This window comes from Rhodnius prolixus, unplaced genomic scaffold, assembly GCF_049639745.1.
Source record: "Rhodnius prolixus isolate KJV_2025 unplaced genomic scaffold, Rpr scaffold_6, whole genome shotgun sequence".
In the NCBI taxonomy this organism is placed as follows: Eukaryota; Metazoa; Arthropoda; class Insecta; order Hemiptera; family Reduviidae; genus Rhodnius; species Rhodnius prolixus.
Window position 1 is genome coordinate 3,086,957 of NW_027411634.1, and position 16,982 is coordinate 3,103,938.

At 33.3% G+C, this 16,982-nt stretch overlaps 1 protein-coding gene and 1 long non-coding RNA gene across 2 annotated transcripts in view; both read left to right on the top strand.

Annotated features, from left to right (window-relative positions):
- wake (ankyrin repeat and fibronectin type III domain containing protein wide awake) overlaps positions 1–16,982 on the top strand; it is a 532,593-nt gene that overhangs the window by 190,094 nt on the left and 325,517 nt on the right. Inside the window, exon 6 of the mRNA XM_074139711.1 lies at positions 5,499–5,680. Within this exon, the coding sequence (XP_073995812.1) occupies positions 5,499–5,680 (182 nt within the window). The remainder of the gene's footprint in view (positions 1–5,498; positions 5,681–16,982) is intronic.
- On the top strand, positions 12,243–15,551 carry LOC141460091 (uncharacterized). Its single transcript, XR_012461715.1, has 3 exons — positions 12,243–12,616; positions 14,718–14,867; positions 15,401–15,551. It is a non-coding gene; the product is annotated as an uncharacterized lncRNA (long non-coding RNA).

Genomic DNA, 16,982 nt, shown 5'->3' on the forward strand with positions numbered 1-16,982 from the left:
CCCCAGCAAACAATGTCACCTTAACCTTCCCTCTAGATAAATTAGAATCTACATTTTTCGGACAAAATTTAATGTAATCTTCTCTTTGGCGAACGTATGCTATGTCTGGAATTTATACTTAAAGAAGCAGGCCATAGAAATTAGTGATGTCATCATAGTGCATAGAGTGGCTTAAGATAGATTTTTGGAAACATTTGTTTGTTTTCTTTTACTTATTTTTTAAGTAGTGGTATTTTTTTTAATTATGATTTAAGGCGCGTCAACATCTAAGGTTATTGGCGCCCGGAGCTTTTTTCAGTGCTCTGCCGGCCTCCGGACAGTGTTCTCGCGTTTCAGACAAGCTATAAGAAGCTCCTAGGAAGAGAAAATCTAAGAGTCAGCAGCCGGATTCGAACCCGGGACCTCCGCGTGGTAGTCCAGTACGCTAACCGCATAGCTAATCCCTTCCCTCTCCCTTTATTATTATTATTATTAGTATTAGTATTAGGATTAGTATTTTATTATTGGCAGTATTATTATTATTGGTATTATATATTATTATTTTTTTTTTTTTTGGCGCATCGACTGCTGAGGTTATTAGCGCCTATTACTATTATTATTATTTATTTATTTATCTATTTATTAGTAGCTATTATTATTTATTTTCAGTAGTTTTTCGTTAATCTGCCTAAATGAAATTGGTTTATATCATATGTTGCTGTTGATCAGACAGGTTTATTGAATCGTATGTGATGTAATACATTTTACTCGTATGTTTTTTTTAGAGGAATAGGGCCAACATCGACCACTTTATCATTTATATCCATTATTGCTTTGATTTTCCCATTAATTGCTTTCATATTCATATTTCAAAAGATATTTTTTAATTAAGCTCTATAGTTGTGCCTCATTCAGGTAAAATGTTTTTTAAAGTAAATCTGGTTTGGCCAATCATAGTTTTGCAACTCTGTTCAATTTATTTTCTTTAAATTTGAAATTTTGATTTACACGTTGAATTCGAATGGGTATTAAAAGGCAGGAGATGAGGCCGCTTATTTTTTTTTAAAGAAAGCCTGAAGAAAAACGGGAAAAATCGGTTTTGCTGGTGATGCACAGAAGCTTATTGCCGAACGATTAGTATACGATTAGTAAATACCACCCTTTTCTTTTTCTTTGATTTTTTTTTTTAACCCTTTGAGAACTCTTAAAACAGAAAACTCGATAGTGGAAAATTTAATCGATAAAAAGTAATCGCCTATTTTTTCTGACGGGGCTTAACGTCCAACTACCATTTACTCGTGGACGGAGGCGACTAGCTAACGTACTGTACTATTCTCATTTAACCATTAAATAAAATCCGAGGCCAAGACCGGGAATCGAACCCAGTACCACATCTAGCCTCTAACTGCCTAACATACTTTACTATAAATTTATCATATTAACCATTAAATAAAATACAAGACCTAGACTGGGAATCGAATCCACTAACCAACAATACACCTAAGCTTTGCGGGTCTAGCCTATAACCGCCTAATATACTCTGCTATAAACTTTACACATTAACCATTAAATAAAATACAAGACCTAGACCAAGGGGTAATCTAATCGATAGCAATAGGTAGGAGTAAGAAAAATCACAATTATTTGAAATAAAAAATAAGTAAATAAATACGAGTATTTTTGTATATTTGTAAGGACTATTGAGAAAATTTCAACATTTATTGTTAAAGGGAAGAAATTAGTTTAGTGGTTAGCGTACACTGGATTTTCCACGCGAAGATTCCAGGTTCGAATCCAGCTGCTAGTTCTTGGACTTTTTTTCCCCCCAGGAGCTTCTTGGTGATAGTCAGTGTTATTTATGTGACGAGTGATCACTGCCCATGGGGGTCTTAAATTAAAAATATGTGTTCATAATATTGGTAGCACTTTCAATTTGCTACAGCTCAAAATGTCATAATGTTTTTGTCCATTTGAGGATGAAAAACAAATCACTAGAATAACTACTGACAGCTGAGCTAGCTGCAATTAGGTTCTGTGCTACCGAGATTAAAGGGCGAAGAATTATTAACTCTAAGGTCGTAATTTTCTCGGATAGTCAGGCTGCTCTACGGGCAATTAGTTCCTACCAGGTCAATTCAAGGCTAGTTTGGGACTGTCTAGGTGCCCTGAAGGAAATTAGTGACCAGAATATGGTTTTTCTAGTTTGGGTACCTGTTCATTCAGGACACAAGGGGAACGAAGTCGCAGATTTATTGGCCCGGGAAGGCTCTGCGGGACACTTCGTTGGCCCGGAGCCCTGCTTTGGGGTTTCGAAATGTGTTAAGTCTGCGGCCATCAATGCATGGGTGCAGAGTAAGGCTCAGGAGTGGTGGCTTGCCACCACTGGGCTACGACAGGCGAAGGAGTTCATCAGAGGCTGACCGCACAATTAATCCGTCAAGGCCGTGGGGCTATAAGGATAATTGTATAAGGTAATTGATTAACGGGCCACTGCAGGCTCAGAAAACACATGCATCGCATGGGCCTGGCAGATGATAGCCTTTGTAGGTTCTGTCAGGAAGAGGAAGAAACGGCACTGCACGTGTTGTGTCAGTGTGAGGGGCTCGTATGGCTAAGGATGTTACTTCTCGGGGAGGAAAAACCAAGGCCTGAGAGCTTTACCCAGGAGCCACTCTCCAGAATTAAGAGTCTGATTAAACGGACGGGTCTGGAGGGTGAGCTCTAAAGCCGGGGAGCCACAATAGATCCATAGGGGTCGCGGTGGCGCAGGCCTTGAGGCCACCCTAATTTAATCTAATCTAAACTACTGACAGTGAAAGAAAGTAATATTATTTAACATTAAAGGGTGCAAAATAATGTTTAACAGCTTAGCTACAGTGATTGGCTGTTTATTGGTAATAAATTACCCTCTCGCCGAGTGAACATTATTGTTTGAACATTATAACTAGCTCATTGTATACGGTGCTCTGAGTAGGCACAGCCTCTATACTCTCCAGAGCCAAGTATTAGGTACTAAAACTATGGAGAGTATAATATTCACTTTGAAGAAGTGAATACCAGCAAATTATTGACGCTACACACCATTGAATAATAGTTCAACTGGAAAATCTACTTCAATTTTATGCTAAACTTTGCTTTAAACATCTAAAGTTAGGAGCTCCGTTTCACTTGCGTGAGCTTTCAATAGTTAAGTCGCAGTTTTGTATTTTTCACTTCCGCTTTTTTTTTTTTTCATTTTAGGATCTCCTTCTACACTAAGAGAAAGTAAATTGACATTCAATTTTGAGGTTAATATCCGTTTTGAGCTACCCGGGAGAGCGAAAAAGGTTTTTACAATCTAAGATTTTCAACAAATTAGGCTCTCTTTCTATATCTTTCTGTCTGTATCTCTGTGTGTGTAAATTTAAGTTTTCTCCTTAATAAAACTTGTAACTCATGGTCCAGTAATGTAGCTCTGTTTAATTCAATTGCCCGTTCCACATTGCTCTATTCAGTACAAATCTGGGGACTGAGGTATTTAGACCGTTTAGAATATGCCCAAACAAATTTTTATAAACGTCTTTTTCATCTATTAAAATCTACTCCGTACTATATAATACTGTTGGAAACTGGATTACCTCATATAGCCACCTCTGTTTTTAAGCTTGCGCTGAAATGGTTTTGCAAAGTATTGGAAATGGATCGATCCAGATTACCACGTATCTGTTATGACAGACTATTACATCTCGACTCTTTACCGTCCAATAATATTAAGTTCAATTGGGTAACCCAAATAAAGGATTTTTTTTTATAAATGTTGGTTACAACCATCTTTGGGAAATGCAGGATCCATATGTAATCCTTAAAAATCTAAATGCAATTTTGTCAACATATGAAACCAATTTACACAATACTGATATAGCCAGACTATACTCCTCAAATTATAGCATTTATTACAGAATAGCATCTATTCCTTTAAATATCTCGGATGATCAAAACTATTTTCTACTCTCTCTACCATTTCCTGGTAACTAGTATATTGTTCCAACTCAGAACTTGCAGTAATTTCTCCATTAAAATCGTCCACAAAGCAATAGCCTATTTAATAAATCCTAACCAGATCTGTACACTTTGTAATCTCCATCAAAATGAAGTTTTATTCCATTTATTCATTACCTGTCCACTTTATGAATGGATGAGAATAAAGTATCTTCCTCAATTATCAATCCCAACCACTATTAGCAGAGAGGAACAATTATTTCATTTACTGTCGCTGCAATCGAAATCCGACTGTTTAAACATTTATAATTATATTGTAAATGTAGTTATGTTGCGCTCATCAATGCTTAACGACTGATATAAGTTATAATGTAGTACTAAAATATTTAAGTTACAATTTAATTTAGAAGGTCAATTTCCATTTGTTATGATTATTTTATATTAAGTAATTTTTTATTTTTCTTTATTTAAATTATGTTTAATTTTTATCTTATATTATTTGTGAATGCAACTCCTTCTGTACGCCTTTTTGGTAAAGACAGAATAAAAATAAAACTTGAGTAAATGTATGGTTTGACTCCCCCAAGAATTGAGCTAATGCGGGTAGTAATCAAATGTTGAAAGAGTTTAGCGGATTTAGTCATGAGCAAAATTATGAGCTTATCGGCTGTTCATGATCCATAAAAATTGACTCCCTCCACCAATCTTAAGACTCCCATTTGATCTTTAAAACTATCCTCTCCAAGTATTATGACATCACTATTCTCTCTCTCTTCTAATCCTAAACCACACAGTAATCTTTCGCATAATGAAGCGGAAGTGTAACTTCTAAAATTAAGACAAAGATATCTTACGTGGAAGATAATAAGTAAAGTAAAGTAATCGCCTATTTTTTTCAGGTGGGGCTTAACGACCGACTACCAAATTAGGTGTCGTGGACGGAGGCGACTAGCAAACATACTTTACTGTAAATTTCTTTTATTAACCATTAAATAAAATCCAAGGCTTAAGACCGGAAATCGAACCCAGTACCACAATGCATATTAGCTTTGCAGGTCTAATCGCTCGGCTACCGTGGCGCCTTGGAAGATAATAATATTAAATTATAGTAATTGTCTGTAAATTACTTTTATTCTTTACAAAATAACACATCCTCTGAATATTTATGAACTAAATTGCTCTTCTAATCTCTGATTTGAAGAAAATGATCTCAACGAAGTAAATCGCCAATGTTTTCAGGCGTGGCTTAACGTCCAACTACCATTTAGGTGTCGTAGACGGGGGCGGAAGCTCATACTTTACTATAAACGATTTTTGCTAATAAATAAAAAGTAGCCAAACGCGGGATTCGAACCGGCGATCTCCCACACACAAAACCACTCTCTTGACCACTAGACCAACACCCTCCCCAATCTCAACGAAGTAAATAGTCCAATAAAATGGTACTTTCGTTGATGGAATTTTCATATAATTCAAAATCGAAATATTATACTTAGCATAATAAAAACTAGTCACCTAATAATTATTATTTATGTTTACAGCCGATACCCAGAAGAAGACAGTACGATACCGAGATCCTCTTCAATCGATAGTATGGTCGAGAATCGTGCGTGTAACCCTCTCAGCAGGCGTCTTCCATCACCATTGTTATCATCCAGGATACCCCAGGTGCCGCTCAGCCCGTCCGTAGCTCGAAGAATGAAAGGTCAGCGAGCAGCTAACGGTAAGTCCTAAATTATATTTATCTTTTCAATTATTATTACTGTAATTTTTCAATTTTTGTTAATGAATTTCAGTGTATGAATTTGACTAAAATGATTTTTACGTGGATACCAAGCTTATTGCACCAATTTAATATTTTGTAAATACCACATGTCTTTATTATTTTAATCAAAACTGTCCGGTAGGACAGTTGAATGAGGGTTGATCGTCAAAAAAGTGCACGACAAAAGCGTAACGTTGAAAAACACCCAACTTTGACAATTTTTTTCTCTTTTTCTATAAAAGATAAAATTCCCAAATTTTCTTTAAAATATAAGGCGAATCCTACTTTACAACTGTAATTTTTTGCAACAACCCAGGTTAATTAGTTTATGAGAAAAAATGATGCCAAAAATGTGCAAAAACTGCGTTTTCAAGAAATTGTTGTTCGTGATAACTGTTTATATAAAACAACGTAACGCCAAAACGCCTAAATCGATCGATTTTCATGAAAGGGGTGTCCATTCGATAGGGAATTTAATTTTAATATATTTTTTTTTTGTTATTAAAATAAACCATTACAGTTATTACTTTCTCCTTACTCTAATAAGAGGAGGTATAGTAATCGTGCTGATTTCCTGTTTGGTGGTTTCACGGAAATGGCAGCTTTAAAGTTCTTTGAATACGAAAAGGTGATTTGTACAAAATGGTCTCTGTCTGTCAGTCCATCTGGATTCACCATAACTCCAAAACGTGAAAATAGTAGAACGATTTGTATTTAATATTTGGATTAGATGCCAAAAAGAGGAAGCCACAATATATGGTTTTAGTCTAAATCTTTCAATCAAAAGTATCGCTTTTACAGGAGAAAAAACAAACAATTAAGGGCTATTATACTAGATTGCCAGCTGTATAATATTAATAAGAATCATAGAGAAGGGATTAGCTGTACGGCTGGCGTATTAGATTCTCACGCGGAGATCTCGGGTTCGAATCCAGCTGCTGGCCCTTTAGATTTTTTTTTTCTCTTTCTAGGAGCTTTTTACAGCTCACTGTCCAGTATTGGACGCTGCTGCTTGTAACGAGAAAGAACTCTGTCCGGAGAAGGCCGTCAGTGTGCTGGAAAAAGCTCCGGGCGCCAATAATCGCAGATATTGACGCGCCTTAAATCATTTAAAAATAAAATAAAATAAGAAAAATAAAATGTATGATTGAATTTCCAAATTTGACGAAATCCATACTGACCGGAAATGTCTCTTAACCAAATAGAATTTTCCTATATTCCCCCCTCGCAAAAATGCCCCCACACAAATTTACTTGAACTTTGTATTGTGGATTTCAAGCACATTAAATCTACAAAAAAAATTTTTACCGAAAACATTTTTGACCGGAAATTCGTTTACGAGTATTTCAGTGGAGAGGATGTGGTTAGATTCTTTCTAAAGTTATATAATACGTAATTAAATATGGCTCAAAACTTTTGGAGTTTTGAAGAACATTGTTGAACTTTGAGACTGCTTGAAACAGGAAGTCGTGTGAGTGAACCACGCCGGATATGCTCTCTATAAGATTTTAAATGAGAATTATTATAAAATATTTTTTTTTTTTTTCTAAATTAACATTGAATGTTGGACAATAACGTTTAAGCTTTGCTAATATCTGTAAAGAAAGCTGTAATGGCCTACACTACTCGTATAACGTTAATATGGCTTGTTGTAGTAATTTTCAAGTTAATTAAACATCCAATAATATTCAAACAAAATAGCAAACAATAGCTGTAGCTTTTAATGCCAAGAAATCCAAACTATTATGCCTCCCATATCAGCAGCAATGTCATACAAGACTGCTTGAGTACTTGAGGCAAACTTGAAGTTGTAAGGAAGCCATTTCCTAGAGCTTTATTCAAAGTCCAATGCCAGAAACCCACAGCCTCCTGTTTGGAGCTTATTCTATTCTGCATACAATATTGGTGCTCTACAAGTTCACTTCACTCTGTGAATACATTAGGATTTCCATATTTTCTCGTTTATTTTAGTTTTCTATAGTCTGAACTTTTCTTATTTTCATTTATTTTCTAATAAAATTGGAATTTTAAAGGAACAAACGTTACTGTTAGGTGGTACTTCTTAACTTTTTATCTATTCAAGGCCCTTTTTTTTTATTCAATTATTATGGTACGAATAATCAAAATAACAATGGCGTACCTTTACGTTGCGATATTCTTAGATAGGAAACTAAGTTTGGAACTATACACTATAATGACCTTTCAGCGCGATAGTTAACACTATTGGCGCTAGATCTACCACTCTAGCCAGTTATTGCAAAACAAAGCTTCTCCCCCAAAATTAAAGAAACTGGATGTTTATGTAAATACATTCTCTGGTGACTTGAAACTGGGTGTGGTTCTAGCTGAAGTTTATGGACATTCTCTGGTGACTTCTGATAACTCCCCTACGCTCGCTCACCAATGAAGCCTCCAGAAAGAGAGGAGACTAGCAGTTAGGAATAACAACTTCCTCCCAGTGTTAACACATCGCTGCCCTTATCAACGGCTTCCCAGATATTCTACTCGTAATATACAGGGTGTTTTATTTTAAGACGGCTCAAATGCATTTCATGCTTAAACGGTTAATCTGAGCGAAAAATGGTAGAGGAAAAATTTGTTGCCCGTCACCTCTAGTTTCAGAATATGTGACTTGATTTTAGATTCCTGCCCTCAAACGCAGCTGACACGCGACCAAAAGTGAGGGTTTGCAGTTGACCCCCATTTTTATATAAACAGTTTTAAAGAGTATAAAAAGTTATGAAAGAAACCGGAAACCGCAATTCGATATCTTCAAAATTAAAGGTGCTAGGCTATTTCAAAATCTGGTATTTATTAATCATATTTCAATTTTTTTAACTTGTTATCAAAGAGAAAGAAGAGCACGCGATAGGTCATTTTTATGTATTTTTTCATCCCCTTTCTACTGAAAATATTGCCAAGGCAGTAAAGCTAGTATTTTCCTTAATATCGGGAAATAAGTAGTTTTCCAAGTGATTTTTATAAGAAAAATAAAATGTTTAGGAGCTTTAGATGTTCTCAAGCATACACAAAATGGCTAAAAATTAATTTTACATCTGTTACAAACAAGAAGGTTTAATAATTATTTGGTAATTTTGGGAGAGTTGCGTTTAATTACCAAAAAAAAAAAAATGGAAACCTCCCGCAACATATTTAAGTGATCAATATCTTTCATGTAAAGAATCAAACTTATTCCTTAATTTATCAAATAATGCACTCAACTTGTGCAGCATGTAGTGTGCCTTCAAAGGTGCCTCCTCAGAACAGAGAGCAGTTGATAGATAACCTCCGGGCTAACCTGGCTGTGACACATTTGAAGGCGTGGAATTCGTTAACGATAAGTCCTGCCTAGACGCGTATGTGTCTCTGGATAGACGGGAGCTCTGGAGGTCGGACTTTCAGATTGTGGGATCACTTAGAGTTCTTTGGATACTGGACTACTTAATTCCAGACCGATACTTTTTGGAGGATCGGATTCGCAGCTCCTTGGGGGGCAAAGGAGATCGCTTCTGGTTTGGAAAGTCAAGCTCCACTGCGTTGAACTCTTGTGTTTTCACTTCCTCACTTTGGTGTTCGAAAGACTGGAAGTGCTAGTTGCTATCACAGAATTTCTTCTTCTTGTTAGCTCCAAATTTCTGTCACTACCTCGGCTTTTCAAGGCAATCCCCCGTAATAATGGAAACCGTCAACTAAGGGTAACCACTCCTTAAAACCAACAAACCCTTTTCCTATTGAAATTTTGTGTAAAATAACTGCTAAATAAATAGTATTCAAGCGTGAATTTTAGTTTTATTCTCAAACTAAGAATATATAGTTTACAAAGTTAGTTAAAGTTCCATTAAATGAAAACTAGAAGTTGACTCCAACATTTAAACTCCTTCCTTTTTGCGCGGATACTCTAATTGAAAATTTAAGTTTTGAGTTAGTTTAAGTTTTGATCCAGTTTAAAACTCTTGTTATTCACTGTTTCATGTTTTGTTCAAGAGTTAAGATTATAGAATGTGTTCATGTATATGTATATAATCTTATTGCAAAGCTTTATTCTATTTCAACCCAGCCAGATTTTAGTCTCCCAAAAGCACGGCCAACTACTACCCAAAACTTATTCTATCAGGCTAAGAAACCTAAAAGTTTCCCAATTTTATAGTAGTTTGATTAATTTAAAATCTGGTTCAAGTGAAATCTTTTGAAAGTTGGTTTTATAAAACACTTTAAAGTATTTTGCTTGCATTGGTTTTTATTGCATAATCAAGTTGATAAGCTTTCCACATTTTGGGCAGTTTAGATAAATTATTCATTTCCTCTTAAAGAGGAAAGTACGTGTATTACTAAGTTTTTCACTGTTACAATACAACAAGCTGTCCACAATCTAGTGGGGGCGATAAATTATAAAAAAGAGTGCTATAATCGGGAAGAATTTCTACTGTAAGATTCCCCCCCATAAATTTGAGGGCCCTTGAATCTAAAAAAAAATATGATTTTTACAAATTTGTCAGTGTGGGTATTTGGGCGTGGGTCCATATGTAGCATAACTAAAAAGAGAAAATTAGAAGAACTGGACCCCACATTCAAAAATGACCCAATTTGTATGAGATTGTTTTCATTTGATTATTCCATAATAATTTATAATCATCCACTGATGATTTTCACAATTGTACATTAATGAATCATCATTAAAGGTAATAACATCCTAATTAGAAAATTATGGGCTATGATGATACGGTATTCAAAATGAGGCTGTATACAACGTTCTCACTCATGTGTGGTATAAAAAAAAGTCCTTGGTAGGAGTACTTTGTTTTCGTTCAGATGGTAACTTATTTATTTATTGATCAATACGAAATGAAAAGAATGGTCTGGAGAAGGAGTGCCACTTCATCAAGAAGTCATTTATGTCGCCCAGACTGATGTAAACAAGTCTGGCCACCCTCGTTGGGGGCGCTGGAGAGAGAAGAGAGTGTGAGAGAGAGGATGCGAGTGTAAGACAAAGAGAGAATTAATTACCAACTGGAGCGTTGATAATGATGATGTGAATAAGAAAAATAATTCCACTATTCTAGTTATTGTCTAAACAATTTGAAGGACGTTCAATATTTTTATTGCCATTATTTAATATAAGGAGACCCATTGTCGCCATTGATGCTGATTTTTTGCATTCTTTTACATAGAAAAGTATTAAAGGAATGTCCTTCGCGTTAAATACGAACTGTTTTAAAAATAAAAAAATAAAAAATTGCCGGTCAGGATCTTAGTTTATAAAAAAAAATTCCTTCCAAATCGAAAAAACGGAAGTAGATGAAAAATAATAATTTAGAATTGATCCCACTAGGGTATTCGATTATAACTAAGTGTTCAAAACCATCTAAACGAAAGTACTACTTAAATTAGTAAAAGTTTTGAAATTTATAACTTAATAACAAATATTTTTAAAACGTACAAAGTATACAAATAAAACCTGCAACTATGAGAAGAATTAATGCTTAAAAAGCAATAAATCCAAACAAATTGTGAAATGTGTAGAAAAAATCCTACACTAAAAGAAAGGTAAAATTCGATTTTTGTATCAGTAGAACATGATGGTTTAGGAGCTACATTTTTAAAAGTATGGATTAGTAGGGGGGGGGGCATTAGCCAATCAGATTAGAATAGGCGTGTCAGACCTCCATCTTGTGTCTGTTTAAAATGACAGGAATTGCCCTACTGCTTTCTCATTGGCTGGTATGTTCTCTCTAACTGCCACACCTCTTCTATTGTACATGCTTTTGCATTGAGCTCCTACCGTATTATGTACCCCAGATACAAAATATTTTTTTTTTTTTACCAACTTTTTGTTGGAAATTTTATAACATTTTCGGTTATTTCCATTATTTATTGCTTTTTTTCATTAATTGCTTCAATTTATTTAATTTTTATCTTTTTATTTAAAAAAATACATTTTTCATAATATTTTAAATTTCGGAAATGTACTTGAAATAATTAAAATTGAGTAATTAAAACGAAAAAATAACGATAATAACTTGGAAATCTTTTTTTTTCGTTATTTTATTGCTTTACCTATTTTAAATCCTTTTTATTAATTATATTTTCCTTTTAATTTTAATATTTTATTTTATTTTTGAAGTTTTTGGATGATTTTGGATTCAAATTAGCGAGGATTCGGTCAATTTTTGCCCGAATCCTCGCTAGTTTGAATCATTAATATTCGTAGTTTATTCACTGAAAGTTAATTTAAATTAAAATGATTGAAATTTATAAGCTATAATGTAAGTTGCCGTGCTGAATAGAAAATAAAAGGTAGTTTGGCCAAATGGGTGGAAGAGGGAGATTAGAGAGAACTTCAGTCATAATTAATAGGCAAAATAACTAATTATTTTATGTTGGGGAACCAGTAAAGTTTAAAACCACTGTATGGGATAGGTTTTATGTTTATTTTATACTAAAATTAAGCTTACAAGTAGTCTAAAATAAATTTCGAATACAAATAAAAGAGAAAAGAAAAAAAAGAAGAATCAACACTGCAGAATGTTGCGGGATAACCACTAGAAAAGGTTCGCGTCGGTTCTCTCAAATGTTGTTGGTGACCACGTGATAGGAACTCGTCTAAACTTTCTAAACGGATAATTTTTAGAATTTTCTACAATGCGGTGAAAAAGTACTTGCAAGGGGGTTGTACTGTGGAGATAGCTGAGGCCAAAAAAAGTAAAGAAAGACAAGTATTTTAAGACAAGGTAACTCTGTGTCGTGCTAACCCCAGCGCTGGTGTGTGATTTTGCGGAAAAGAAAAAAAAGTTAAAGCAAGAGAAAAGCTTAGGCGAAGGAAAAGTGTTAACCAAAATTAGATTTAAACATCCAGTGGTTATGTGTCATAGATTATATACTGCATTTTTATATAGTGTAAGTAAGAATTCATTTATTCTTTTCTGTTGGAGGTTTTCATCTCCTATTTCCACCCATTTAATTTTGGCTGTTTGATTTATTAACCACAGAAGAGATTCCATTTATTTAATTGATTTGTTTAGGGTTTTATCTTTCTTTTTGTATTCATTCATTTGGGAATCGTGCATTTTCATCTTTTCTTTGTACAAACCATTTGGTTTGTTATAGTTGTAAACATAATCTATTAGTCTTAAGTGGTGCATTGAATTTGGGACTGCCCTGGAAATTAAACAGGGCCAAGAGACTTGCTACTTTGCTTAGGACCTTCAGAGAAATATTGATTCACCTTTTGCCCTTAATTACTGCTCTCACTTTCTCTAGCTTTTTTCTTTGTTGAACATTATTATTTTATAATTAGGGTAATATAATAATTATTTTTCTTTTCTCTTACATTTGGGCAAATTTTGGAATTAAGGGTTTTCGCTTGTTGTATTATGTTTCTGGGTTGTTACTTACTAATTTATGAATATCTTTTCCTTTTTATTTTTTTCCTTTCTGTGTATATCTTACTTCAAATAATAACGTGACGCTCGAGGCACTAGCGGCATTTCTCTTCCTTCTCTTCGTCTTTGAAGTTTTAGTAACTTGATGCATTATTTTATAGGTTGTGGCAAATATTGGAACAAATAAAACCCAATTGAATCTAGCTATAACGATTAGAATTCGGATATTATGGTGTTGCAAGTTCCTACCGGTATTTAGAAGTAAAACCAGGAAAGAATCTACATTGTATGTACAAAACAATACTGAAAATAGCAGTCATATATGATTGGCTCTAAAATGAGAGCTAGTACCTCAAAATTGTGGTGCTCACTGGGGAAATCTGAAGAAAGGCCCTCTGAGTGTTCTTAAAAAAACCTACTTTAAAATTACAAAGTGTAATAATTGCCTCAATGAGTGTGTTAAACTTAAAAAAAAGAAAAAGAAAGTACTATAACTGCCAATGAAAAAGGAAAACTTCTACGAGCAATTTCTCTACATTATATATGTATTTGTATACATGTAAATACATAAGTTTGTAATATATTTATAAGATATGCAAACTATATTCCCCTCGGGAGGTAATCCTTTTCTTTCCCTTAGGTTGCACAAAACTTTTCACTAGCATTCTATGATGGACGGTGCCAGCCGAAAGCGAGTTGAAAGAGGAAAAGAGTGGCAATGGGAAAATATAATAAATACATTTATTTTTCCGCCATACATTTTTCTTTCTCCACATGTATAGGTTTATGTATCTTTTTGCTATTGTTACACTTATCCTTGGATAAGGTTTGGTTTTCCATCTTCACATTTTGTGTTTTTCTCTCTCCCCATTCATTATTTCCAGAAACTTTTTTCTGAAAGAAAAATCCCTCTCCCAGGATTCGAACTCTTGATCTTCTCTTAAGTTTTCATCATCTCTCTATTGCTTGGATTATGCACTGTCTTGTTTTCTAGCCTCTTTTCTTTTTTGCCATGACTACGGTAACAAAGATCGTGTTGGCGTTTTTTTGTGACACCTATTTCTATCTACGATCTTTGGATCTTTTTTTTTTAAGCGACTCAAGTTATATTGGAACCTTAAGAACCTACAGTCCCCGTCGACTGTTGATTGGATCACTCTGCCTTTTTAACATTATATTCTAGGACACGTCTATACTGTAATACTGGATTTTACTCTGATTTAAGTAATGTTACCTTGCCACTCTTACTGGAAATCAAACAGTACAAATTGCTGGGAAAGTTTCCAATCTCAAAAAACTTCCTTTGTAAGTTTAAGTTAACTCTCAGCAGTTATCTTGCAGCTGTTTCTGAAGCAACTTTTACTTTTTTTCTTTATATTTGTTTTTTCATTTATTGTACAACTTTTTTTTTATTCATAAATATGTTTAAGTTATGTTATTTTTAGAAAAATTATATTGTATAACATTTTACAATACAATTTTAAACGTTTAAATCAAATTTTATCTTTTTTTCAAGGTAATTAAAGGAAAAATTATTTAATTTGGTTGAAACATACATTACATGAACAAAGTTTTAGCTTTTTTTAAACATGAGTTTTCTTTTTTCCTTGACATAGGTGTGAAATTAAGTTCAAAAAATGTTCTGAGGTTTTACTTTCGTCGTCGTACCCTTCCAGCCCTTCACCAACTGCAGCTGCCTTTTAGGGTCATCCAGTTTATGCATTCTACGAAATTCACAGACCTTGTGGGCTGTGTCTTTTTTGCAGGTAGTTATCTATTAATTCGTACAAAATTTTAACCGGTTATAAACTCCCTTTATTTTTTTAGATTCAATAAATCTTTCCCTTTGAATATGAATGAGAAAAGTTTCAATATTGTTTAAAGAGAGTTTTCTATCTGATTGAAAGATATCGTGCCATTCATTCATCTGAATTCTATAACATTTTTCTATCAAATAAAGCTAATTTTCATTCGAAACGTTTTTTTTAATTAAATGGCATGGAAAAAAGTTTAGTTTGATGGAAAGATGTTATTATTTGAAGACCAAATAAAAGTGACACTGCAAATAATTACAAAATTTAATTCAATTCATTTAATTTTGAAAAGTTAATGCAATGTCATTGATAAAAAAGGTAAAGATTTGTTCTGTTTAAAAAGTTTAAAGATTAAGTCATGAAACTATGAATGAAAATATATTTTCAACTTCGTTTGGGTTTTAATTTGTATTATTAAAAAAAAAACTTCTAATTACAATACAAAACTCAATAAACTATTTTATTGAATATTGTTTGTTTTTCAGATTAAAAACATTGGAGTACTAGAAATTTAAAGACTTAAGAAAAGAACATTCAGTCCAGTGGTATTAAACCGACACATTTACTATGAATCAATTGTTTAAAAAAGTATAATAATTGGTAATAAAATACAGAAAAACTTATAAATTTGAAAAATTTCTCATTTATTTACCTTTATTTTACATTAATTTGATATTTCAATATTAGTTTTGTAATAAAAAACGTGAAAAAAAAACAACATGTTATAAAATATGAAAAGTTAAACTTTTTCTAGAGTAGGTGCTGCTTTCTGGTAGCTATTTCACAAAGTAGCGAACACTTTTTTTGTTTTTCATTGTTTTCTTTAATTAATCCAGTGTGCTAATTATTTTTTTAATTAGGAAAAATTATAATTAGGTGGTATTATGTTTTTGTTAATAGATTTAATTAGAATTAATCTGAAATAAATTTTATTTGCTGAGAAAAAAGGAATTATTGAATGTTCCTTCCATAGAGGCCATATTGACATTGCTTCTATATAGGTAAGTTAAATTCGCAGGGAGGGAGGGTGGGGCGAATGTTTTTAGGACATTTTTATTAAAATTCTTTATTAAAGACACTTTACCTTCGACTCTTTTTATTAGTCATAAGAGAAGAGCCATCTTTAATTCATTTTTATTTAAATAAATATATTTATTACATTTGTTGTACTTTGTGACTCGTTAGACATTTTTTAGAGGTTCTTATTACCACATTCTTACATTAATTTATAACCAACAACATACTTTATGACTCAGACATTTTTTAGAGGTTCTTATTACCACATTCTTACATTAATTTATAACATTGAGACACTTGGAGATTTGTTAGATATATTTCGGGTGACCAACAACAGAGCAGTGTTCTCTCATCCATCTTCTAGAATCTAAAAATAATTTGTTTGTGTGTTATTTTGAGACAAGTCAGACATATTTAGAGAGACCGACGATAGAGTGTCCTCCCCTCTTGAAGTCTTAGATCGTACTGAAGGTAATCTGTTGTTACAGTTCTATATATAAAAGTCCAGTTAGTGTTGCACTCTGGTGGCGCTTGTAGGAACTACTGAAGAGACTGACAACAAGAGATCCTCTCCTCTTGAAGTCTTAGTTCGTACTGAAGGTAATTTATTGTTACAGTTCTATATATAGAGGTCCAGTTAGTGTTGCACTCTGGCGGCGCTTATAGGAACCACTATTTTTGAAGAGACATTACAGTGAATCCCCTCCCTTCGATCTCCTAGATCGTACTGAATAAAAATTTTAATTACAGTTCTATATATATAGGTCTAGTAGGTGCTGCTACCTGGTGGTCATTTCTAGAAATATTTTTAATTTCTTTCCCTTTTTCCATTCCTATTACTTTACAACCTTATTAATGAATTGTTTTTTTAATTATTATTAGTTAGGTATTATAAACTTTTTTAGTTATTTAAGGGAAAATACTTAACTTTTTTTCTGTTTTGTTACCAGTTTTATTAATGTTGCTTCCCATTGGATTTGGTTTTTAACTATTTTTACATATACAAATTATTTAATATTTTTAATTTAGTTTTTTGCAAATTTAAATTAA